At 40.3% G+C, this 26282-nt stretch overlaps 1 protein-coding gene across 1 annotated transcript in view; it reads left to right on the top strand.

Moving 5' to 3' along the window:
• The window catches only part of LOC140237393 (activin receptor type-2A-like), a 54536-nt gene that overhangs the window by 15504 nt on the left and 12750 nt on the right, over nucleotides 1–26282 (top strand). Inside the window, exon 2 of the mRNA XM_072317314.1 lies at nucleotides 22827–23026. Within this exon, the coding sequence (XP_072173415.1) occupies nucleotides 22827–23026 (200 nt within the window). The remainder of the gene's footprint in view (nucleotides 1–22826; nucleotides 23027–26282) is intronic.

Here is a 26282-nt window from a genome sequence, read left to right as displayed (position 1 = left end):
GTACCGCATGACAACAGTGCGCTAGGATAGTGCCAGTGGTATTCAATCGAGCCACAAGTAGGCCCTAACCTTTTGATACGTAACGTTAGATCTAACTCCGATGGCTTTCACGTAGGCCTACCGGGAATTCGTTCTTCCGTGGAGTACGACCGTTGCCTGTTTATCACATACTAAGTCATTTCTAGAACAGTCGTTAATCAATCGTACGTAGGGCCTAGTTTCGTAGCGGTAGAGCCAGATTTTGTAATGAGAGATGTAAAAATTGTAGAAGACTAGACCAAATGCCGCTTTTGGTCTGGGTAAAGCAAGCTTGTTGACATAACATTTGTTTGTGGTGATGTATGAGAATGTGAACTTTCTGATAATGTAGGGCCTAATCTCTTCTGCCTGCGGTCACTGGTACAAAACAAGAGCTGTTTAGACTACGGACCTGGCCCTGGTCCAGGTCCTGCGCTAGTACAAGTAGCATAAAAACTTACTCAGTTCAGGCTCTGGTAATGTAATGGGAAATCCTTTGGCTTTCCTGTCACGACTGTCTAACATTGATTGAAGTAGGAGCTATCAGGACAACAATTCTTTCTCTCTCACAAGCGAAGGGCAGCTGCTCATCAAAGCTGCCATGCTAGTTTCACGAAAACAAATCAGTTGCAATTTCGTAATTCGCGCTTGCAGTGTAGGGTTGGACCTACTACTAATCGACCGCCTAATGTTTATTTGCTTGATAAGAATATTTAACACTGAAATTCACGTAAAAAACTTGACCTACGTGATTGAGAAAATCCAGCTCTATCAAATGCCGTTGTTCCCTTTTCCATTCGAAGTTTCAGTGCAAAAATATCGCCGACAAACTTGCGTGGCCTCGTTTCAGCTCCCCGCGGTAAATCGCGTTTTTAGGATCGACCACTGATTTTGCATTGACAATGCACGCAAACCGAGTTGTATTGAACACCGTGTTGTACGAAGCTTTTTAGAAGCCTTTTAGAAACTTCCATAGACATTACATTGTGCTGTCATTACGATTCGGTGAAAATATTCATTCGAAATTTTGTCCTTGATTAAAACCTTTAATGAACTGTGAATTATCGCGATTTCCCACACCATCCTCATCTACATTCAAAGCCAATCCATTTTTATGTACTTTGCGCGCAGAGAAGTGCGTACTAAGTGTTCAGTGCGCGAATTATACGCGGTCGGTTTCAATAAGGGTGGTCGATATGTAGTAGGGCTACTATACTAGCGTGTGTCAGTACGTCATGTCAGTGTGATGCTCATTAATCCCGCTAGCGCATTCTGTAAACGTATAAACTATGGTGCGTGTGGTCGGTCGACCGGTCACGATTACATTCGTAAGTATGTGTGTGTGTATGCAAAGCGTCTCTGTGTATGTTGCGCGCATCATAACAATTGATTTTTGATTACGTCACCCCTCCAGATATAACGCCATTTGTTTAACGTAGTCGCTGTTATATTCCATGATTGTACGTAATTTACGTCATGTTATGAAATATAACGCTTCTCATCCTTGTGAACATGGTCACGTGACAGCATTTTGACCAATCATACATTGGTATCTATATAGGTCATATAATATTATACAAATAATGACTGCTATGAGGGGCACAGTTAAAATTATGGACCCAAGGTGATGTGAAAACCATAATTATGCCCGAAGCGAAGCTGAGGGCATGGTTATGGTTTTCACATCACCGAGGGCCTACATAATTTTAACTGTGCCCCGAATATCAAGCAGTCATTATTTGTTTTATATACCGAAAATATAGATTCCGAAATATAGATACCGAAAATATAGATTCTATAGTCTCTTTTACAGCACTCGTAATCAATGCTGATCGACAGCGCGGCGGTCGTATCATTGGTGCGTACATATGAGTGATCATCTCTATGTGTACGGTTTTGAGACTGTCTCCAAACATATTTTACAGGGCACAGTGCTAGTGACCACTAGTCTCTTTTACAGCACGCTGATCGAATGCGCGGCGGTCGTATCATTGGTGCGTACATATGAGCGATCTATGTGTACGGGGTCGCTACTGTCTCCAAGCCTATTCACAGGGCACCGTTGATTTACTGTGCCCTGGTGCCGGGCACAGTAAATCAAAAATGGGGCACAGCTATTTTCATGACTCCGCTTTTAACCAATCAGACGAGAGGATTCTATATACATGTATGAGGTATATAATTTCCAATGTTGGCAGCCCTGAATTATCTTTGTAGACAGTACCACATTTTGATGAGGCCATGGGAATTGTTTTGTTCAGAAATTTGCACATACTGCATCTTAATTGGCATTTTGCTATCGTATCACACCGCATGCTTCTTGTTTGTGATATGAAATTAGGCATTTACATAGGCTATTATAAGCAAACGGGGTGTCAGATCTTCTGTAAAGCACTGCTGTAACACATGGAAATCTGTTTCCATTCAACAGGCTCAGAGACCTTGAGGACAAACTTGCTAAGAAAAGAGTCGAGTTCAATCGCGAATTTAGCCACTTGGGAAATCGTTGGGAAGTCTCAATTCGCGAAAATTTAGACTCGCGAAATATATGGCGTATACAGTACATGTCGATACATACGCATGCAGAGAGTGTAGAGAATGAGGTATAGCGACACCAACAAATGCGCGTTGATGTTGGAAGTCACCAGCACTGACCATTACAGGGCTTTGTCTTGCAAGAGTGAATGAATTAAATGAAGGTTTTGAGTAAAGTACAGTAGAAGTGCGGTAGGGGAACAGGTCTTGCATACAGGCATGATCACATTTTACCAGCATGAGTATACTATGGAATGCATTTTCCTGCAGTGGCAGCTGTTTCTTGTGTGGTACATCCACATGAATATTTAGTACCGTCTGTACCGGTATCATGTACATTATATTGTATGTGGTGTCCTTCAATCATTCTCAATGTGAGGTAGTGACTGCAGTGCCTCTCTTTAGTTCACCAAGAGTGCTTTCACACATTCCCCAGAGTGTGTAATTTGAAACGTGATTATAATGACGCTTCAGTGGAATCGTGATTCAAATTATGCATTTTTTGCTGTGTGAATTGCAAACTGGAAATTGCAGTTTGATTTAAATCGTAATTCCAATTGTGTTTTCAAGTGATGAAAACAGTCCAACCTTGTTTTCACACGTATGGAGATTGCTTTTAATTTGAAACATGATCGTAATGATGCATCATTAGAATCGTGATTCACATTAAAGCATTCTTGCCGTGTGAATGCAAACTGGAATCACAGAGGGTGATTTGAATTGTAATTCCAGTTGTGTTTCAAAAAATTGAGCAGAAACAGTACCTCCCTGAATTGTATTTTGGACCAGTGTTTTGGATTAACTTTTCAAAACGCTAATCTTCCCTTCCCAAATGAGTATAAACGCATCCCACGTCACCCATCATGCCCTTTGCCATACATGTAGTTCGAAGTGCCACGCAGGGGAATGCATTGTAAATTTGGTATTAAGAATTCAAAGCATTTTGTGACAGTTTGAATGAGTGTGGACTTTTGATAGAATATGTACATCCTATCAAGTTTACAAATCTTAGTATTTGCCAGTTAGAATGACCCTGAGGTCATTCACCTCTCTGAAAAAGTGACATCCTTCAAGTTTGTGTCTTGAGCAGGACACAGCAGTTGCCCAGTAATTTAAGAATTGTCTTTATGCACAAATATGCAATATAGGCTCCCACTTTGTTTCCCTTCATACCAGTGGGGGAAAAAAATGGATGACTCGAAAAAATATTTAGCAGTTTTTTGATGATCCACATTTGTTGTGCCAAGATTGGCATAAAATGTGAAATTTTCATGGAGCCCATGACACTTAAAATTTGCCAGCCCTGAACCTTCTCCTTGTTTCTGCCCTAATTGATATAGATGTCAGCCAACATACAGTGTCTTGAGACTGATTTACGTGTAATTGAGTCACTCATTGCCACTGGATGCCGCAATACAAATTTTTACCCTATCAAGAGAGGAGAGGGGCATGAAACTCCATCTCGCAGCATGTCTCGCAGGATTATGGGTAGCAGCCATCTTGGGCTCTGTGCGCTCATCATTCCTTTACTTAGGGGTATTAATGAAGCTGGTTCCATCCCTGTGAGCTAGGCTCAGAAAACAGCCACCTCTTACAAATTACCAATACTTTTCACTTGCAGAAAGAATAAATAAAAAAAAAGGGGGGGGGGGGTAGAGAATACAGTAGAGTTGAAGGGAAAAGAATAGTTTGCATTCAAATGTGAAAAACAATTTGCACTTTTGTATTTCTCTGGCACTCCAGGCTTTATGATGAGATAGGGGCCATATTAAAAGCAGTATGCTACCTCATGGGATGTGATGTTGATATCTATGACTTAGTGCTCTAGAGAACAGTCATTAGTGTGTACTTTTTGGTGTGGAGTGTACATTGTACGTAGTGCAGATTTTACATAGACAGATTCAAATGAGAAGAGATGCCACTGTGATGTGGATGCTGGTAACGTAGTGCATGTGCTGGGTTTGTGTGGCGTGGGACAAGTCCCAAATATACTCGGGCAAGCGTCTATGGGAAATGCGTGTTGTAGCAAAATCAGTCCGTCCTCAACTGGTTAAAAAACACTCTGCAAGAGATACTCCATACAGTTAATGCTCTTTTAGGGTTTTTATTCATGGGCTTGTAGCATCAAGTGCCATGCCATAACTCATTGTATGCAAGCTCGGTCACAAGCTGCCGTCCCTGACTGACAGCTGCGTGCAAAAGACTGTAGTGTGAGACTAATAATCTTCTGTATAGTGAGAGTAGTCTCCAGGTCTAGACAAACTGTCCCTGCTGTAAGGCAGAGGGCATATCAAGCTGTCAGGCAAACGGGGGAAAGTACTTCCTGCCGTTCAGCTTTCAACTTAACTCCGATGTCATGCTGGATTGTAGTTTAGAATTCAGACACTTAACAACAGCAGCCTTTCCTTGCTGATAATTATATTGCTTAAGCCAAAGTTATTCACATTATCAAATAACCAGTAGGACCTACAGTGATTTCTATGGGGGAGGGGGTAGGGAGGAGCAGTGAAAGTTCAGTGGAATAGTATTTTTCAGTTCCAACCTCAAAAAAAGAAAAAGAAAAAAATATCTACATTTTATTGAAATGGGCTAATCCTGTATTCGAAATGATGCATATTTCCTTAAAATCAGGGTTCCTCCTGCCTTCAATTTTTTTCTCTTCTCTCCTGCCATCATTAAAGCTGAACCATTATAGCATAGGGCTTTTTACACTTGCAAATTTTTGCGTAAGGGCTTTTTACACTTGTAAAATTTTGCTTAGTCCCGTACCAATGGTGGGGCTAAGGGGGGGGGGGGGGGCCTTAGCCCCACCATTGGTACTGGACTTTCCTTATCCCACTTTCTGTTTACACTTGTTTTTGCCAAAGTGGGCTAGCCCCACTGATAATTCTGTACTATCTGGCCCTGCAAAAAAGCAGGGTTAGCACCGCAATTGCGGTGCTAACCCCGCAATTGTGGTGCCAAGCAAGCGAGTGTAAACAGAACGAAGAAATAATCCGGGGCTAAGCGACGGAGACGAAGCCTGAACCACACAAAGTACTGGACTAATCATACGAGTGTAAAAAGGTCAGTTTTCTCTTTAGCCCGGGACAAGATCTTAGTACGGGATTTATTGGCAAGTGTAAAAAGCTGAAAAAATTGGTACAGGATTAATGACAGTCCTGGGTCAGAGAAAGTACGGGGTTAAGAAACACAGACTTGTGTAAAAAGGGCTAATGATTTTATCAAGTATTGTACAAGTCATGGAGGCTTATGATTTCTGTTCTCAGACATATTAAAGCAAAATAAATGGTTGTAAACAATACTCACATCTCTGTCCAGAGTTTGCATTGTTCTTTGGATGGCTGTTGGGAATGATGTCTTGGCAAGTCTTAGCTAGACTGATTTGATTACCTGTACACATGACTCTAGGGGAGTAAACCAGCAGAAAGAAACAATGACATTGGCTGCATTTATCATCTTTCCCATGTTTGAAACATGTTCCAATACCCACTATCTATTGAAACGCATTTGCAAAGTCCTTTTGGAACATGTTTCTGTGGAGGATGGCAGGGCTGCCAACTCTCATGCATTTTGGTCCTTTCTCACGCTAAAACTTTATTTCATTTGCATGCATTTCTATTGATTTCACTCATTTTGACTCCTAAATTATAGCATTGGCCCATGGGAGTCTCACTCTCAACTAGTTTTCAGTGTTGGCAGCCCTGGGATGGATAGTTGGCAGTGGTTGGCGGTGTGCAGGTCCAAACTACACACTTCAAAACAACTTTGCATTTATCATCTCTGGCTCAGAAAGGCGTTTCTAACCCTATAATCAAAACAGCTTTGCCATTACCTGCCAAAATATCCATGAAAGTTATTTGGAAACCTTAATTCTACTTCTAATTCTAGAAGTGAGTTGATGCACCCTACATTCTCTTTTTTGTTAGCAACATTTAGCAATTGCAAGTGTAGTGGACATTTTGCAGACCATAATATTTTGTTGATTATAGTTTTAATTTTTGTAGTGTGCATTTGATTATTTTTTTTACACTGTGCCTCCTTCCAAGGGGATTCCTGAGGAATTATTAGACTGGACTTTTCGATTGTGTGGATGTGGCTGCCTTTCTATTACAAGAGCAGAACCCCGTTCCAAATTGCTGCAGTCCATTCGTCACGTTCGCGATGTTATCACCTATTTCGATTTTCAGTGCACGCCACTCACGACGTACTGCTGTGTCATCCTGTTACGACGTCATGGCCCGGTCCCCTCCAGTGGGCTGGCGATTGGTGCGCCAAGCGATGACATAACTCACATGCTGAATCTAGGTGGCCGTGAAATCCTTGGAAGACATGTTAGCAATTCTGGTGTTGGATGTGCTGGAGAGAACCTGGAGCATTCGCAGTTTGATAAAATTATGTCATTACCTCGACATCCATGTCCAGGAGGTGGAATTGAAAATTACCTCCACCAAGGAGGTTATGTTTTTGTCAGGGTTGGTTTGTTTGTCTGTCTGTTCGCAAAATAATTCAAAATGTGTGTGAACGTATGTGTACATTAACATGAAGCTTTCAGGAAAAATTTTTTTTTTTTTAGATATATCCAAGTGATGTTTTATTTGGTACTCAACATATATTACATTCTTGAAGTAATCACAGCTGAGAGATACATGACAAAGAATAAATTTTGTTCAGCTTCTTAATTATACATGCACATTTTTCTCTTGAGGTATGTTGTCTGTGTGGGTTTATAATGGAAAGGAATGTTAAAAGCTGACATAACCGGAAGGTTGCTATTCAGATGCCGAGTGGTAAGCGCATATACACAATCTAAAATTATTGAAATCTAGGCCTATGCCGTATCGACAAAGACACAAGAACAATATGAAACATGAAAAATGAAAATTCCATGGCGAAGCATTTAGTGGAAAAAACAAACTAAAGCTCGATAATACCGCTGAGTGGTTCCCATTTCCGGTAATGCACATTAATCTTTCCTTGTCTCTTTGCAATATAACACTCTTCACGATATGATTTTGTTAACATAGCCTTAAAAGAGGACAAACAGGGAATAGTGTTGTTACATCTGCTTGCATAAATACAGCTTTTTCCTATAAGTAAAATATGGTTTACCAATATTTTGTCTGTATCATTCTCTATAATTCCAGTTAATAGCGTCTTCACATTAAAGGTAGGGGATACCTTTTACAGACCTCCCAAAATGCAGCAAAACATTAAATATGAACCTCAGGGGACTTGTTTAGGCCACTGCTGAGAAATTTGGAAGTCAACAGTTATCTACAATTTGAATAATGCACAAAACTCAACTACTCAGTAGTTCTGTGTGTCAGCCACACTTAAGCCTTTTTGTTGCAGTCTTCTGTATTTTTATCTATAAACACAAATCTAAAAGTATAAGAGCTGATGTAATAACATATAGAGTGTGTGGCAAGAATGTATATAGAAATGTTTGTAAGTTTTGATGAACTTTCTTCACAAAATATACATGATGGACACACATGCAGTGCATGGGTCTGCAAAGGTAGCCTAGTAATGTACTGGAATTTACCTGACCCCCGAAAAAAATTCAATTCAAAATCTAACGGTCAATAAAAATGTACTAAATGTTACCTTCCACTTTCAGTACTTTATGGGAGTTTCTAAAATGATACTCTCTTGAACGTACTGTACCACTGTATTTATACAACTCTTCATTTAAGGCATGCAAATGGGATTCCCTACCTTTAAGGAATGACAAATCTATAATCGAGAGAAAAAATGTTATTTCCCTCCAAAATGCTTGTGACACCTTACAGTTCCACATAATGTGTTCAATCGTTTCATTCTCAATGCATCCAAATGAACATAAAGGGGAATACACTAACTTCATTTTGAAATAAAAGTTTAAAAATTAAAATTAAGAAAAAAATTTAAAATTTCAGGAAAAGTTGATAATGACACAAGGAACAGATGATTAATGTTGGTAGTGATCCTGGTTAAACCATCTGGTTCCAGGATACTCTTGATTTGTTTAAAAGGATTATCATTGCAAATAGGGCTAACAAACGAGGGAGTTCAAGCTGAGCATATTTGAGGTTTGCATACATTGAGCCCGCACTTGAGGCACAGCAGCGTGCTCACTGATCTGAATACACACAACAGAAAGGCTCCTTCATATTTCATTCACTTCACTGTTTGCATATATGGATGGAATATAGGACTATACTCTTTACAGACTTACAGGAGAGAGAGCATTGTTTCACTCACATTACCGGTACATGTACATGTTTCTCAGGACCATATTTTTTTTTTTTTTTTTATTAGATGAGCAAGTGGTTTTTCAACAAGTCTTTGTGTTTATTTGATTTTCTTTGGTAAATCCTTGATACCAATCCCTCAAACTGTAAGGGCTTCTACATTGGTGAGTTTAAATTCAACAGTCATTCAGACCATTTGGAGATTTTTCAAATTCATGAATTTCTTCCGTCGAGATGTTTTCATTGCAACTGATTGACAAATTGCCCTACATCGACGTAAATAAGCACTGAATTGATCAGTGTTTAGTAGTAGCCATGATAAAAAAATCATGGGCGTACATACTCAAGCAGGATTCGAACCTACGACCTCCTGATCACCGGACAGGCGTCATCTCCACTAGACCACCGAGCTTTCGCCCGAAAGCAAGTGTTGGTTCTAATCCTTATAGCATGCAGCAGGTACTGCTTTGTTATTCAAATTCATGAATTTCTTCCGTCGAGATGTTTTCATTGCAACTGATTGACAAATTGCCCTACATCGACGTAAATAAGCACTGAATTGATCAGTGTTTAGTAGTAGCCATGATAAAAAAATCATGGGCGTACATACTCGAGCAGGATTCGAACCTACGACCTCCTGATCACCGGACAGGCGTCATCTCCACTAGACCACCGAGCTTTCGCCCGAAAGCAAGTGTTGGTTCTAATCCTTATAGCATGCAGCGGTACCCGCTGCATTCTAATCCTTATAGCATGCAGCAGTACCCGCTGCATGCTATAAGGATTAGAACCAACACTTGCTTTCGGGCGAAAGCTCGGTGGTCTAGTGGAGATGACGCCTGTCCGGTGATCAGGAGGTCGTAGGTTCGAATCCTGCTCGAGTATGTACGCCCATGATTTTTTTATCATGGCTACTACTAAACACTGATCAATTCAGTGCTTATTTACGTCGATGTAGGGCAATTTGTCAATCAGTTGCAATGAAAACATCTCGACGGAAGAAATTCATGAATTTGAATAACAAAGCAGTACCCGCTGCATGCTATAAGGATTAGAACCAACACTTGCTTTCGGGCGAAAGCTCGGTGGTCTAGTGGAGATGACGCCTGTCCGGTGATCAGGAGGTCGTAGGTTCGAATCCTGCTCGAGTATGTACGCCCATGATTTTTTTATCATGGCTACTACTAAACACTGATCAATTCAGTGCTTATTTACGTCGATGTAGGGCAATTTGTCAATCAGTTGCAATGAAAACATCTCGACGGAAGAAATTCATGAATTTGAATAACAAAGCAGTACCCGCTGCATGCTATAAGGATTAGAACCAACACTTGCTTTCGGGCGAAAGCTCGGTGGTCTAGTGGAGATGACGCCTGTCCGGTGATCAGGAGGTCGTAGGTTCGAATCCTGCTCGAGTATGTACGCCCATGATTTTTTTATCATGGCTACTACTAAACACTGATCAATTCAGTGCTTATTTACGTCGATGTAGGGCAATTTGTCAATCAGTTGCAATGAAAACATCTCGACGGAAGAAATTCATGAATTTGAATAACAAAGCAGTACCCGCTGCATGCTATAAGGATTAGAACCAACACTTGCTTTCGGGCGAAAGCTCGGTGGTCTAGTGGAGATGACGCCTGTCCGGTGATCAGGAGGTCGTAGGTTCGAATCCTGCTCGAGTATGTACGCCCATGATTTTTTTATCATGGCTACTACTAAACACTGATCAATTCAGTGCTTATTTACGTCGATGTAGGGCAATTTGTCAATCAGTTGCAATGAAAACATCTCGACGGAAGAAATTCATGAATTTGAATAACAAAGCAGTACCCGCTGCATGCTATAAGGATTAGAACCAACACTTGCTTTCGGGCGAAAGCTCGGTGGTCTAGTGGAGATGACGCCTGTCCGGTGATCAGGAGGTCGTAGGTTCGAATCCTGCTCGAGTATGTACGCCCATGATTTTTTTATCATGGCTACTACTAAACACTGATCAATTCAGTGCTTATTTACGTCGATGTAGGGCAATTTGTCAATCAGTTGCAATGAAAACATCTCGACGGAAGAAATTCATGAATTTGAATAACAAAGCAGTACCCGCTGCATGCTATAAGGATTAGAACCAACACTTGCTTTCGGGCGAAAGCTCGGTGGTCTAGTGGAGATGACACCTGTCCGGTGATCAGGAGGTCGTAGGTTCGAATCCTGCTCGAGTATGTACGCCCATGATTTTTTTATCATGGCTACTACTAAACACTGATCAATTCAGTGCTTATTTACGTCGATGTAGGGCAATTTGTCAATCAGTTGCAATTTGGAGATTTGTTGTAGCAAAGTATGGCATCCTCACCAGAATTATATGAGAAGGCTATTTTACATGTAGGCCTACACCAAAGATCGTGTTTCTACTGAGCGATAAAAATTTGAGGGGATGCGACGTGATTTGCAGTGATACGTGATGATGCGCGGCGAATTTTTCATCAGTAGAAACACATCGGGTAGTAGCTAATGTGCGGTGATGCGAGGTGCTCTGTCGTCCACCTTTCAAGGTGGTCAATGCGCGGTGAGGCGATGGGTTAATTTTCAGTACCTAGAAACACAGTGGATGACGAAATTCGCGGTGTACCGTAAGTCTCGAATTATTGGGAGATTTCGCCTGCGTTATTCAAATAGTCACACACATGCTCTGCGTTCACATTGCTGGTGCATCTTGCGTGTTGTAATGTCCTATATGATACATGTACTGCACTGTATAAAGTCTACAAGTGTACTGCGTACTTCTCTTCTCTAGACTAGCATGTTGTTGGGGTGTAACGGTTCCCGGACAGATATATGCTTATTTTTGTCATTTTAATGAATTATGTCTGAGAATATCAACTGGACATTGGATTTGCAGCGGTTCTTCATTTTCAAGAGGCGACAGATGACAGAAGTAAGCCTGTAGTGAAGGGCCTTTCATTTTGAGACACCAAACAAAGTAGAATACCGTTATGTAGCCTACTTGCTTCTAATTCAAGACGTTGCATCTCCCAAAACATTAGGCCACATTCTCCTTCTCAAAGCGGCAAATCGAACTTGACTCCTGACTTGGAGGGGCAGTGAGAGCAATGAAAAACTAAAATACTAATAAATACCAGTATATTTCATGCCCCGATCTACATTGTAGTTTGTGTCATTTTGATGATTGTTTACCTTCACGTACTGCGTGACTTGCGACCGCATCTGTAAAATATGTGACTTCCTGTTCACAACAAGTTCTCTTGCATCTCCCTGCATCACCGCGTATCACCGCATATTTATCGATCAGTAGAGACAGTTCAGGTACAGGTAGTCATAAAATACTAAATGACGGACAAAAATTTGTGGTGATGTTGGGTGATACAAGGTGATGCGAGGTGCCCCAGTAGAAACACGCTCAAAGATCTACATGTGTACACCGTACACGTAATAGCTAGGCCTCATTTAGCAGATCATGTAGGCCTATCACAAGATGTTTCCAGAGCAGTGGCTTGTTAGTTGTAAGGTTTGAACTACTACCTGCAGGATGGGGTATTTACCAGTGACATTTTACTATTCAAAGGTATTTGCAAATTTAGTGTCTTTGAAAAAAAAAGCATGCTGTATGCGATCACAGAGGAGGCAGTGTAGATCAGCTACAATGTATGCATCTGCAGGCCTGTTGTCTAAAGCTTTGGCCCGTGTCAAAGGTTTCAGACCATTACTGGTACAGTATGTTGTATTACTGAGTTTCCAATCAAAAACCATTTGCCATTTTGTTTCCCTTCAGTAGAGTTTATTGCCTGGCTCCATTCACAATGCTTCTGTAACCTTGCACAGTTGTTGCATTGGATTAACTCTGAATTATTCTGTTTCCCCCTACTGGGCCTGAGCAATGCCTACTTCCCAGTAAATTGAGAAATCCTATTGTTCACAAAGCGATTCCATTCAGCACACTTGGGCAGTTTGGTATGCCATGGGTAAAGTAGTGGCCCATGCTCCTGCTATCTGTGTTTGTGTGTGTGTGTGTTTTTGTGATGGTGCGTTTATGCATCGTGTGAGTGTGTGTGTGTGTGTGTGTGTGTGCACACGTGGGTGCATGCCCGTGTGTATGTGTGTGTGTCTTTACTGCCTGCTTGTGGGAATACATGCACCCACCATACACTATAAAACATACACGCAAAGACTATACACAAAGACACACACACACACAGTCCTGCAGTTGTACCCCAACTCGTGGGGAGAGAGCCATTATGCATGTCTGCTCATTTATTATGAATACAGAACGAAAGATGCTTACTATAACAAGAGCCAGGGCTTTTGAGTTGTGTGTGTACATGTATTGTATTGTGTGTATGTGTGTGTGTGTGTGTGTGTGTGTTTGTGAAAGGGGGGGGGGAGGGGAGATGATGAGAGAGGGAGAGAGTGTTGTGTGTATACAATGTGTATGTGTGTTTCTATGGTATTCACAGGGTAGCACAGAATGTAAGGGGCATGAATGTTCTTCTAACCAAGGCATCAGGCTACTGGCCCTCTTGTAATGTGAAGGATGGTCTATCCCATGCCTGTGGTGTTGGGATGCCAAGGCCACTGGGATGAGTGAAAACATGTCTTCCACTTGAGGTCAGAGGTTTCTTTCCTCCTCTCAGCAGTGTTGCTGCAGTTGCCTTCATCAGAAGAAGCTGTCATGGGGAGGGAAAGTATATTACATCTGTGTGCATGCAGTGTACGTGTGCGTGTATTTTGTTTCATGTCCAACAATGAACCACTGGATGGCTTTATAAAGATTAAAGGGTATTCAGATGATGAAGTTGTTGGTAGAAAATGGCACTATATTGTAGAGAGGAAACAGACTTTACTATAACAAGTGGAGTTCAATTTTGCAGAATTTAACAAAATTTTTATCATTCAATTTGCAGTTTAAATCATCAATTCAACAAGGTGTCCTTAGAGTACCCTACATGCTTACAAAACATGTAGAACACACTGCTTTTAATCCTGTGCCTTATGATGGTGCATGTTATACTCCTTTCACAGTGTACTTTTTACCAATACAATAGTCTTTTAATAATTAATATGGATGAGACTGATTGGTCAAGTTGATGCATCTGAAAAGATTTTCAAAATCATGTATTTTTATTGTACCAACTGTGTGTTGTGTGTACAAAGAAGATATTGCACTCTTTGTACAATACTACTAAAACAAATGTGTACTAAAAATTAAACAATTTGTGCATAGTTGTATAGATCATTATACACTTTGTAGGCCTACATGTACTCCAGTTGATATCTGAGCTATGTAGCCAAGATTTATGCTTAATTGCAAGTATATAATTTTCAGATGAACATGATTTGAGATTGATAATGAAGAACCTTGCATGTGGGAATGCTGTAAGTATTACTATGAAAGAGTGATAAAGGTATTAAATCAAGTGTGCAGGATCATATACAACAAGTATGCAATACACTTTTGTGTTTCTATAGGTTAGGTTAAGATGTGTTACGGCCCTTTGCACATTTGACATTAGGCCTATATCATGTCTTTACATCATCTGGAAGTTGATCTTCAATTACATTGCATACACGATGTACATACTACATGTTATGTCACACAGTCATACAGCTGTTGTATACACATTGCCCCACAGCTGTAGGCCTAGGCCTACACCATATATTTACATCCGTGTAGGAAGTCGCGATTGTGGAGTAGGCCTACAGTAATAAACAATGAAATGTAATATGCATGCACATCACATTCATGTTGGGATCAGATTTGATATTTTCACATGTCAGGGCTGCCAACCTTGAGTGAGAGTTTGGCGTGAGACACTGCGAGGGAGCGGAGCAACCTCCTGGCTAGCGCATGGCGGCCTGCTGTGTGGCCATACGTACGTATGTACTACGTACACAGTGTATGTAAAGCAATGTAAAGCACACGTCATAGCCATACATGTACTGTAATTTGCCAAAAGTACAAGCTACGCTCACGTGGTATAGGTAGAAACCAATCGTAATCCAATAGCTCTTCTTTGCGCGCAAACCGAAAACAATTATTATAAATTGGTTAAAGGACAAGTTCACCTTCATTAACATAAGGATTGAGAGAATGTAGCAATATTAGTAGAACACATCATTGAAAGTTTGAGGAAGATCGGACAATCGATTCAAAAGTTATGAATTTTTGAAGTTTTTGTGCAGTCACCGCTGGATGAGAAGACTACTGCAGTGTATGATGTCACATGTTTACAAAAATATAAGGAAAATATAAAGAGAATTTCACAAAATTTCATCTTTTGAAAAAAGTACACATTCCCTTGACTCGTTACTGACATATGTTATGGGTAATATTATTCCCATATAACCTAGGAATTCTCTAGTTAACTGTGAGTATTTCGATTGCACAATGTGAGAAAATTACCCAAATATTGCTGCATAATGTGTCATGTCATGTCAAACTTGTTTGATGGTAAAAAAAACCTGCCACTGGCCTGGGGACTGGCGGCGAGTGAGGCGATCGCCGCTAGCGCGCATAAGAAAAGCACATAGCTAGCTGCACGCCTGCATTGTCAAGGACTTCGCTTGCCCTCTAAGATGGCGTCGCGAGAGGTTGTCAAGCGAGTGATGACGTCAATGCATAAGGTCTATCCTTATGTTAATGAAGGTGAACTTACACCCGCGCGGGAAAATCTTGAAATTTTGGGCTTGGGCATATCGATATTCGGAATAATTTATCAGAGAATTTAGAGATATATTTATTTTTGTAGTCATGTACATTCCATTTTGGGGGTTTAGCGTGAGATTTCATTTATCAGAGTGAGACAGTCAAAATTGGTTGAATTGCGTGAGTCTCACGCTCAATGCGTGAGAGTTGGCAGCCCTGACATTTGATGCAATATTTGGTACCCTGGGGTACCAAATGAAAATTTGCCATTTTGTTGAATTAATTATTTTTTTTTTCAGCGCTGTACCCTGGCTTACCAAAAAATGTGTCAAAATATTTTTTAGTATTATTATGCACAAAAATGTTTTCTTATTTGTGATTATGCAACAATTAATGCATGCAAGTGTACTTCGAAAAACACCTATGGTGCTAGTTCATTGCTACGACTTTGCCGTATCCGAATTCGGAATCGGCGTATCTGAATTCGGATACGCATTATAAAATAATGGGCATGAGATGGCGCTGTACAACGCGGTACCCCGGGTTACAACGGTACCCCGGTGTACGGCGTGCCGAATCATATGTACATTATAAATTGTGATGAGCACCCATCTCGCATATTTTGTGAAAAGCAAAAACCCTGTGAAATGTATTGCATGATACAGTACACTGTACATTGTACATGTGACTGCATTTTTCCCTCAGGTTTGGCATGTTTGTGGCCAGATTTGTTTTCTTCATGCTTTACCATTTTCAGTGACCAAAGGGAAAATAGGGGGAATGAATTCTTCTGTAGATTGCGTGCACATGCTTTCCTGTTTCAAACCATTCCAAGGTTTACAGTAGGCACAGTTATCCTATTTTTTCTAAGTAAAGCTGTGTTGTATGAGTCATCAAGAGATGTCATTACATCTATGTAGTTTAAATTGTAGGCCCTATACCTTTCATACTGCAATACACAAACATGTTTCTACATCATGTAGACATGCATGGAGTTAGGAGCTGTTCTATGTACGCAAACTTTATTTCATTTTGTGTAACAGCTGTGTAAATGTTCTGGCCTGCCAGTAGAATACACAATTTTAATAGATAATGTTTTCAAACAGGCTTGAGATATATAGATGCACACACATGCTTTGGCAGAAGTACAATTTTTGCACATACACTGTACTTCATAGTAAACAGAAATGTTCACAAATTTTGCAAGATTCGTGATAGTAATATGCACATGAAAGTATTTTTCTGCAAAATGCATTGAATGTCAGGGGCCATTCGCAAAAGTGTCACACCGTAAATGTTTCTGGATTTTAATTGTACAGTATAGGTCAAGCTGAGATGAATCAATTTTAAACTGTTAAAGACTGCAAATCCCATACCCTGAATCAAGCTGACAATGGAAACACATCCAAACCAAGATTGGTCAAGTGTAATTTGATGAACCTGTGAGTGGGAAAACATGATTTTGATTTCTTTTCGTATCAAACTGCAAAGGCATGCCATTGATTCGTGTCTCCAACCCAAGTCTGTAACCTGAGAAACCTGTGGACTGAGAATCGGGCCCTACTCCATGTTTGATTTGCAAAAACTGAAAGGTTTTCCCTTTACAAGTTTATACATGTGAATTGATGGTGCTTTCAGACACACTGAGTTATCGTGTATTCATACAATATAATGACATTTCGATATGAGAGCATTCAGACATAGCACCCCGTAATACGATAATCGTATCAGAGCATTCAGACCTAGTACACAAGCGATATTTCTTGAGTAGACGTGAATCTCTTCCATGTGCACCATACGTAATTTACGCAGGCTTTGCGCTTAGTGTTTATACTCTGCCTAGGATTCATCCCTTACAATGTAGTTCGCTAGTTTGCACCAGATCATTATTATTTCACAATCAATCTATCAGCCACCAGTTATAAGTCCGCACCGCGGATTTGTGAGCTCGGCGCTGCGAATAAGCCCCGCCTACTCATACGACATATGGATATGAGAGCATTCAGACACAAATATACATTGTATGGCTATAGGATAGTGATTTGAAACGATGCTCAAACCATCATTTTGATATACGACGTTTCAATATAAGAGCATTCAGACACATAAAAACTTGCTGTATCCATACGTCATATATCCATGATACGAGAACTGTCTAGTCTGAAAGGGGGGTGAGTCTACAGAGCAGCGTGTGTGGTTTTATTTGTCATGCCCTCCTGATGAACTTAAAGCTGGCATAGATATAGGCCTAGATATAGATCTAGGGACCGTTTCATGAAACTTTTTGTCAGTGATTTACACTGACAACTGTTAAAAGCTACTGAAATCCATGCGTCTGATTGGCTGATAGCAAATTTGTCGGTGAAAACCTCCGACGAACTCGTTGATGAAACGCCCCCCTGGCTCTATAGGTCTTGCTGGCAGAGCAGACTGGTGTGCGCGTATGCAGTAATGCTTTATATACGATACACAAGGGATGTTCAGTGTGTCCTGGGATCTATTGCACTGCTGGCTCCCGTGATTTACCGTTCAATAGTCGACTATAATTGCACTGCCATTGAGAGTGAGCGTGGGATAGTTGATTCTGCTAAATGTCACGTGACCCGTACTCATCCAATCAGATGGCAAGGATCTATACATGTGTTGTATAATACAGGATATGGAATCCAATTGTATGCCATGCTAAAGGGAGGGAAGAGACAAAAGAATCAATTTTGCGTAACTCTTTTCCTGCTGAAAGAGTAGAAATGAAAAGGAATGACTTCTGGCATACTTTTCTTGTGAACCTGCTCGGGAAGTGGTTCAAATGTTGAACTCTTGTTTACTGTATGCATGAGAAAGCAAGCCAGTCAGATCAGGATTCAACTCTTACTGTACATAGTATGCAAAGTGACTACAGTAACTTGAGCATGATAAGTACAGTAGGTAAGGCATTTAATGACCCACAGCTGTAATTATACTATACATTGTACCTGTGGATACTATGTGAATCAATGTGATGTTGCTGGTACTGTCAGATGATGTGCGTCGTCTTGTGGTGTGACATTATATTTTAAGGAGAAACTGATATGATTACTGCACAATGAAGTGACATGTTTGGCAGAGTACAGTATGTATGTGAAATTGGATAGAAAAGAAGTATGGTAGATTGTGAAAATGTAAAAACCCCACTAGCTCCCCCCAAGGGCAACCTATATTTGCAGTGGAACATGCAAAATACAAGAATGCTAGTTTGGAAGAAAGCTCATTTTCTTGTTTCATATGCTACTGTTTATGTACATGTACACTGTACCTCACGTGCAATTATTAAGTCAGATTATACATGTCTGAACAACTTGCCTTTAATAGAAGCAAGACAAAAACTCTGTCATACAGTGTATTAAAGTCATAATCATACTGGCAAAACTTCTTGAAGCTTGGCCTATCTGAACGTAAACTTCCTGAAAACTTCTTGCGAGACTTCTCGCTTAAACTTCCCACTAAAGCTATGAAAATTTCCCGAACCCCTGCAAATCCTCTTGAAGTTTTTGCAGTCTGAACGTACGTAGCTGAAACTTTGCGAAGTTTGTCATGTGACAAGTCCACTTCCTGTCTGCGGTATCTCTGAAGCTGTCAGACGACACACACTTTTGACTTTGTTGTACATGCGCACTTGTGACCCAAAAGAACTCATCAAGAACTGAAACTTTGAGAAGTTTGGCCGCCACTGTGAATGGACGAGTATACTTCACAAAATGATCTCCAGTTAAAGATAATAAAAAGTTTTGGTACCTCAAAAGTGTCCTTGAATTTCCTTGCCTTAGTTTGTGTTTCAGGTTAAAGTACCTTGAACACTGTGAGACTTACTCGCTCCAAAGTGCTCTCATGTCTTAGTAATCATGCAATTAACTGCGACCAGCAGCCCCATACGCATAGCGACCAGCAGTCCCATACGCATAGCGTAATCGGGCTTCGCATTGTAGCATTCAGGATCATGACAGATTTAGTATCGCAGGGTAAATGTCAACTTCAAATCCCATAAATTCTTCAATTTGAAGACTTAACAATTAAGTTGAAGTATTGAAAACAGGCTTCGGGCAACGTTTGGTTCTGCCTATAGTCCCTTTCTGTTCGAATTGATGACTGAATGTGACTCGGTCGACAGGACCTTAGGAGAGCTACATACAGTACACTGAATACTACAGCCAGTGCCTGCGAACACATATTATGCAGCCCGCACACAAATTTCAAATCCATGAACGGATAAGATGTTTGTGTGCGCATGCGCTGGCCATAGTATCCAGTGTATGTAGCTCTCCCAAGGTCCTCTCGACCGAGTCACATTCAGTCATCAATTCGAACAGAAAGGGACTATTGGCAGAACCAAACGTTGTTCGAAGCCTGTTTTCAATACTTCAACTTAATTGGTAAGTCTTCAAATCGAAGAAATTTTTGGATTTTAAGTTGACATTTACCCGCGATACTAAATCTGTCATGATTCTGAATGCTACAATGCGAAGCCCCATTACGCTCTGCGTATGGGGCTGCTGGTCGCAGTTAGCTATGCGTACAATGGGCTGCACGCTGCTGGTCGCAGTCAGTGGTTTCGAACAATATTTATCGACGCTGGTCAGCGTCGGCTCTGGTACGAAACCATTATTGCATGATTACTAAGACATGAGAGCACTTTGGGGCGAGTAATTCTCACAGACAACGTAATTTAACCCGAAACACAAACCAAGACAAGGAAATTCAGGGAAGCTTTTGAGGTACCAAAACTTTTTATTATCTTTAAGCCAGTATGACATCCCCAGTACATGTACATACATGTAGGTGATGAGCGATCTAATCCCATCCCTTTTCAGGCGCGGTGGAGCACCCCAATTATCTCGCAGAAATCCATCGGCAGCCGAGCCTCATTTGCATAAAGTAAACAACATGTACTCGCGTAGTTGAGAAAAAGTAAACAACATTTCAAGCTAATAACAATTTAAGGAAACCTATTTTCGGATTAAAATTGAGTTAGTTTGAATTTGAAAACATGTCCGAATATGCACATATAACATATTAAAGGATTTGACAATGATAAAATGTGAAATTTTAGCGAAAACCTGGCGAGCAAAATTACCAAAAATATGCCTCAAAAATCATCCTAAAATTCACGAAGTGTGATTGCGGAACCAAAGCGCCATTCGAACAAAGCACACCGAAATTTATTTATCTGCTTGCATTTTAAATGTCATACCGTAATATTCCCGGCCATGGTTGTGTCGGAAAAAAACAGAAGGTGATGTCAAAAATGACACGAACGCAAAGCGTACAGGTCGGTCCCATGTACATGTATATATAATCGCATGACTGTAGCGTTGCATGTCACAGCACACACAACGCTTTGCTGCATGCAGCGTGCGCGGCAGCAGCTCAGCAGTCACCGCCGTGCGACACTCAGCAAAATTGACTGCGTCACATGCAAACCAACAATGAGCACGAAATCCTGAATCTCACGTACCACGCATGCCCAATATTACGGGAAAAGAAATGACGTCATTTTCAATTGTTCCGCTGACTACAATTTTCTATTCCAAACCCTGTAGAAACAAGTTGATTTCTCAAAAAGTACAGGTGGAACCAAGCAAAAACTTTCACTATACATGTATATGGATTGAGGCCTGATAAACTAATATGTTGCCAATTTCGGACACATTGGAGCCCAGCCATAGTCCAGTCGGAAAAAAAACAGAGAGCATGTTTTGCGAGAGGTGATTTTCAAAACGCTTTAATATCTCAAGTTCTAGTGCAGCAAATTTCATAATTTTTTCATCAAAAGGAAGGTTTTTAAAAACTTAGATAGTGTGGGAAGTTTGAGTTTACTAGCGGCACGCATAGCGGCACAAGGAGAAGGTAAAGATTTGACTTTTTCATGCACACAGTTTCAGGCAGCCGTGGATGCCCGTTGGAAATTCAAATAGAACGGGGCCATAATGAGATGCAAATTGGGGTGCTCCACCGCGCCTGTTTTTTTTTTTCACTTGGTGTTCATAATAGTATAGATCAAGCTTACAATCTTATTTACGAAGAACAATAGGAAAAGAAAAAACCAATAACAGCCAAAAATCTCTACATATTCTTAAAAAACTATTGTGTGCAAATGATATTTTGCATGTACATGTTTGTATCACCTGTGCATCAAAAGAAAAAAAAACACAAAAAACAAAGCAAAAAACAAAACAAAACAAAAATAGCTGATACAGCATGTATAAGCGAGCACCATGACTCTGCCAAGTGACATTCATGCTTTCCTAACTCCATGCTTTGTTTTGGCAGTTGACCTTGTCTTGAAGTTTGGCAACCATGCTGTCATTCCACTTACCCTGATAAGTATGAAATGTGAAGTTAGTAGTGCAATGTACTTATGGGCACGACCTCCCTGCTCACAGATGTTTAACAGGGCTGCCAACATTGGAAACTAGTTGAGAGTGAGACTCCCATAGGCCAGTGCTATAATTTAGGAGTCAAAATGAGTGAGATCAATAGAAGTGCATGCAAGTGAAATAAAGTTTTAGAGTGAGAAAGGACCAAAATGAGTTAGTCTCACTCTCAATGAGTGAGAGTTGGCAGCCCTGATGTTATACACTGTCCATGGGTTGGTATACAAATACTGTAAATAGGCATAGTGCACATCTTGTATTCAGCACATTGTAGCAGCGTGCGCAGCACAATTGTTGAGGTACGAGCGTTGATGCAGATTGCACCAGGCACTCTGTGTCGAGTGCAGTTTATATCAGTGTCAATACCCTGACGGTGCCCTGCACCCCACAATGTGATGAACTATTCACAATTGGATTTGTAAAATGGATTTGCCACTCAAAAATTTTCACTCGGCTAGAAAATGGTTATCTACTGTACATGTGTATGTTTCTGTACTAAAACGCAAGTCAATGGGATGTTGCCATTGTCCATTGTACATAATATGTACTGTATCACTATAAACTTACCATTACGTATTGTGACATACATTGTAAATACTGTAAAACATTCGCTGTATGAAACTTTGAATTGGAGTAGGCGGCCTTTTTTCGTGGCATGAAACTTTATTGCCGACTGTGGTGATGATGTACAGCATTGCACTGGCAATCAATACTTCATTTAAACAAAACTTTCATTAGATGCAGACAAAAACTTTCACGTGCATTTCACTCTCATGAATCTTGGCTCCTTGCAAAATTCATGAAATTTTCATGCATGCAAAAATTTGTGGTTTTACAGTCACTTCCTGTTAACAATCAAGTGCTGTTTTAGCCATACTATTCAAAGTAAGCTTGTACTGGTAAAATAGCACAACAACAGACAAACAACATCCTTAAATTTCTGTTCCCTGTCCCTCTGTGATCTTGCAGTGTCTGCTGGGGTAGAAGGGGCCAGTGTCAACCTGGCGCTTGGGAACACCAAGTGCTACCACTACAGCAAGCAGGAGTGCGAGATGGAGGGCACGAAGTGCGGCAACACCACGGAGGAGTGCAACAGGAGCGAAGAGGATACTGTGCCCTCGTGCTATGTCCTCTGGAAGAACGAAACGTCCATAGGGGGCGGGGTGGAGGTAAGATGCCGGCTCGAACCTCACGTTCTTTGCTTTCAATTCTCGTCGTTTCTCATCAAGGAGGGGGGATGGAGAATGGTCGGGTGCCTGGGGAATAAGAAATCAGTAGTTTGCACTTGTCTTATTGAGTATGGCCTGTCCATTGTACTGATGGAGTGACCGGATTTGTGCCCCTGTGGTGGTAGTTAGTGTCGATAAATATAGATTTGAGACTTGTATTTGGATGAAACAAGGTAGAAATAATGCATTTTGCATATTGTATGTTCCTTTCGTTTTTTGTTCTTTTTTATGTTAATCACCAAATTGTAAAAAAACCCAACAAACCAAAACAATAGAGAAAATCTCTTCAATGAATAGAAGTGATTCTGTGTGGGAACACCTCACTTGAACCAACCTGTATGACCAGTCACCATAAACAGAACTATGTTGTGCAAAATGCATGTTGACTTGTTTTGATTCATGATACCCTAAACGTGACTTTAATGTGGCAAAACGATATGTAAATACGTTCATATATTTCATAATAATTTTTCTACTCTCTTCAGATTACTTGGATACGCCCACGAAAAACCTTCCAAGCCGATATTCTGCTTGTGACCTCATCTGTCAATCATTTGCTTTAGTATTGCTATGATACTAACAAAAAACATTGGACTGCACCTTCCCTGAGACAGAGCATAACTGGCATGTTCCCCTGTGATGTCTTGTCTATTCACATTCAAAGTAACACGGAAACATGCTAGTTTTATGCTCAGTCGAGTGGAAGGTGTGTTCCAATGTCTTTTGTTAGACATTAGTACTTCAGCAATGATTGACAGATGAGTCACAAGGAGAATATTGGTTTGCAGGATTTTTTTGTGGGTGTATCCATTATATGTAATCTGAAGAAAAATAGTAAAAAGTTATTATGAAATAAATGGAATGTATGTAGATATTTGTTTTACAACATGCATGTACTGTAAGTGATGTTGAGGGTATCATGAATCAACATGCATTAATTTGCATTACATGTAGGCCCTTTGAGCTCTGTCTGTGCATGGATTTAATTCCTTGAGTTTCCATTACTTCTTAAAGTCCTTGGTACATTGTATGATTACATCTATACCACATCCTTTATTGGTTCTTCAACACAAAGATGGGTGTGGGAATACGGTGGTACCGTAGGTTGATGTTTTACTTGTTGATTTGTAGGTATTATAACGGAAGGCCTTCCGTTACAGGCTCTCTTGATGACTATTGCTTGACCTAAACATTACCAGTACCTTTTTTTTTTTTTTTTATCTCAGTAAAAAACAAACAAACAAACAAACAAACAAGCTAATGTTTTCGGGGCAGGAAACATTTTCTTAAGTTGTCAGAGATATTCCAAAGTTTTGTTTTGTTTCTACCATGGCTGTTACATTTGTATATTATAAATTGGGAGTTGGGGAATGAACTCCTTTTGATCATGCTTTCATACTGCCTATCAGATACTCTCAAGAAAAAAAAAAAAAAATACATGTGTTTGGCACATGAGCTTTTTGCAAAGTGGTTCCATGCTCTCACTGGTAACACCCACTCACACACAAACAATGTAGCCACATACACTATACTATGTGAACTGACCACATTGACTGTTTATGCAAGCATAAATTTCCTGTGATTTTGGGAAATGCCATGTGCAACAGTATAGTATAAAGTGACATATAAAACAGTTTGCAAGCCAGATCTATACATAAATAATATAATTGATCTTGAGAGCTCATTAAGTTGCAGTGACAGCCTTCCTATTGTTGTCCAAACATCTTTATTACATCATACAGAGTATATTCATTGGATCTTCTGTAAATCCTCCACCTCTGTTATTGTCATCATCGGATTAGTTGAAATAATGGCTCTGTCCCAGGAAACAGAAGAAACCACATAAACAAACTATTTCTTTGTATTCCTTCCTGTGCACCACGCTATCCTTCTGTCAAATGGTGCATATGTCCCTGTCATGCTTTTATCTTATAGATTTTGATAACATCTTTCTGTGACACTGAAAGTATTCTTCAATAGCACACTCCGTGCATCTTGTTTACTGGATTCTTTCTCAACATATGAAACATATTCGTTTATGATCAATTTTTAGGTGCTCCAGGCAAAGAAATATCTTTTAATACATCATGTTTTGCTAGGGTACTGTCATCATCATTGGAATGCATTACTTAGTTTAACATGGTTTGGATAAAAGACGCTTAACTAATAAGACACCAAAGTGCACGCTAATCCTGTACAAAACAAATGGACAGCGAGCGGTCTTCAAGCGTATTATGCACGTCACCTGAGACGCGCTGTCTTGACACTTGAAAACAACAGCAGCGGCTTCAGGGACAGCGTGTCTCAGGTGATGTGTGTCTTTGCCTGAGACGCGCTGTCGTTGAAGATGTTGTTGTTTATCAAGCGTTTTTGATTGTGAGATCATGTTGTTGCCAAATTTTTACCTCCACGAAATAATCCTTATTACTCTAAAATCTCGTTCTTTAAAATTATCCACTTAATCGAAAAAAAGCTACGGCTATAATTTTTAAATCTTTTTAAGATGATAAGAATACCACTACCTTTGGAAATGAATGATGTTTCTAGGTGTACTGAGTTTGTACTTACACTGTAGCTCTCTTTTGTATCGTCATGTAGGGTAGCCATTTTGTGCCCATTTTTATCGCGCGCCTTCGTATCTTGTTATCTACTATATTTGGTTTGGATGGGACCAGGGGCTGTGGCATAGTACATCCTGTTTGTGTGGTAACACACATCCCACCTTCAAATTTTGTGTGAAGCAGAGTTGGGGATCACCTGCACTCTAGTCTTGGAGGACAGCCAGTATCTATCCGTGATCAGGCGTGGCGCTACGGTGCAATTAACTCGGCAAAAGCTTATGACCTCGAAGCCTCAGTTGCAAAAAGTAGACAGCTTGTATACGCAAAACTGCTGGGGAAGTGTTGCAGGACAATCGCAATATCTCACCTCAGAAGTTATCAAAAGATTAAATCTATACAGCAGATTGAAGAAGAAACTATTCTCTAACTCGTAATGTTAGTTATTTGTGGTTTTATTGAGAATAAACGCGTGAAAATAATGTCGAAACTTAGCTTCCAAAACAGAAAATTTGGTCTCAAAACAAGTGTTATTTTCTCACATTTTTTCCTTCATTGCACAAAAATGAAACTTCGGTATTATGACTTATGGTAGTATATCCATACTGCGTTCTACCTCCCTGGTTCCAAATATCTTT

This window comes from Diadema setosum, chromosome 14 (genome assembly GCF_964275005.1).
Source record: "Diadema setosum chromosome 14, eeDiaSeto1, whole genome shotgun sequence".
Taxonomy (NCBI): domain Eukaryota; kingdom Metazoa; phylum Echinodermata; class Echinoidea; order Diadematoida; family Diadematidae; genus Diadema; species Diadema setosum.
The sequence above is the reverse complement of the archived record's forward strand: the minus strand, read 5'-3'. Positions and strand labels throughout refer to the sequence as shown.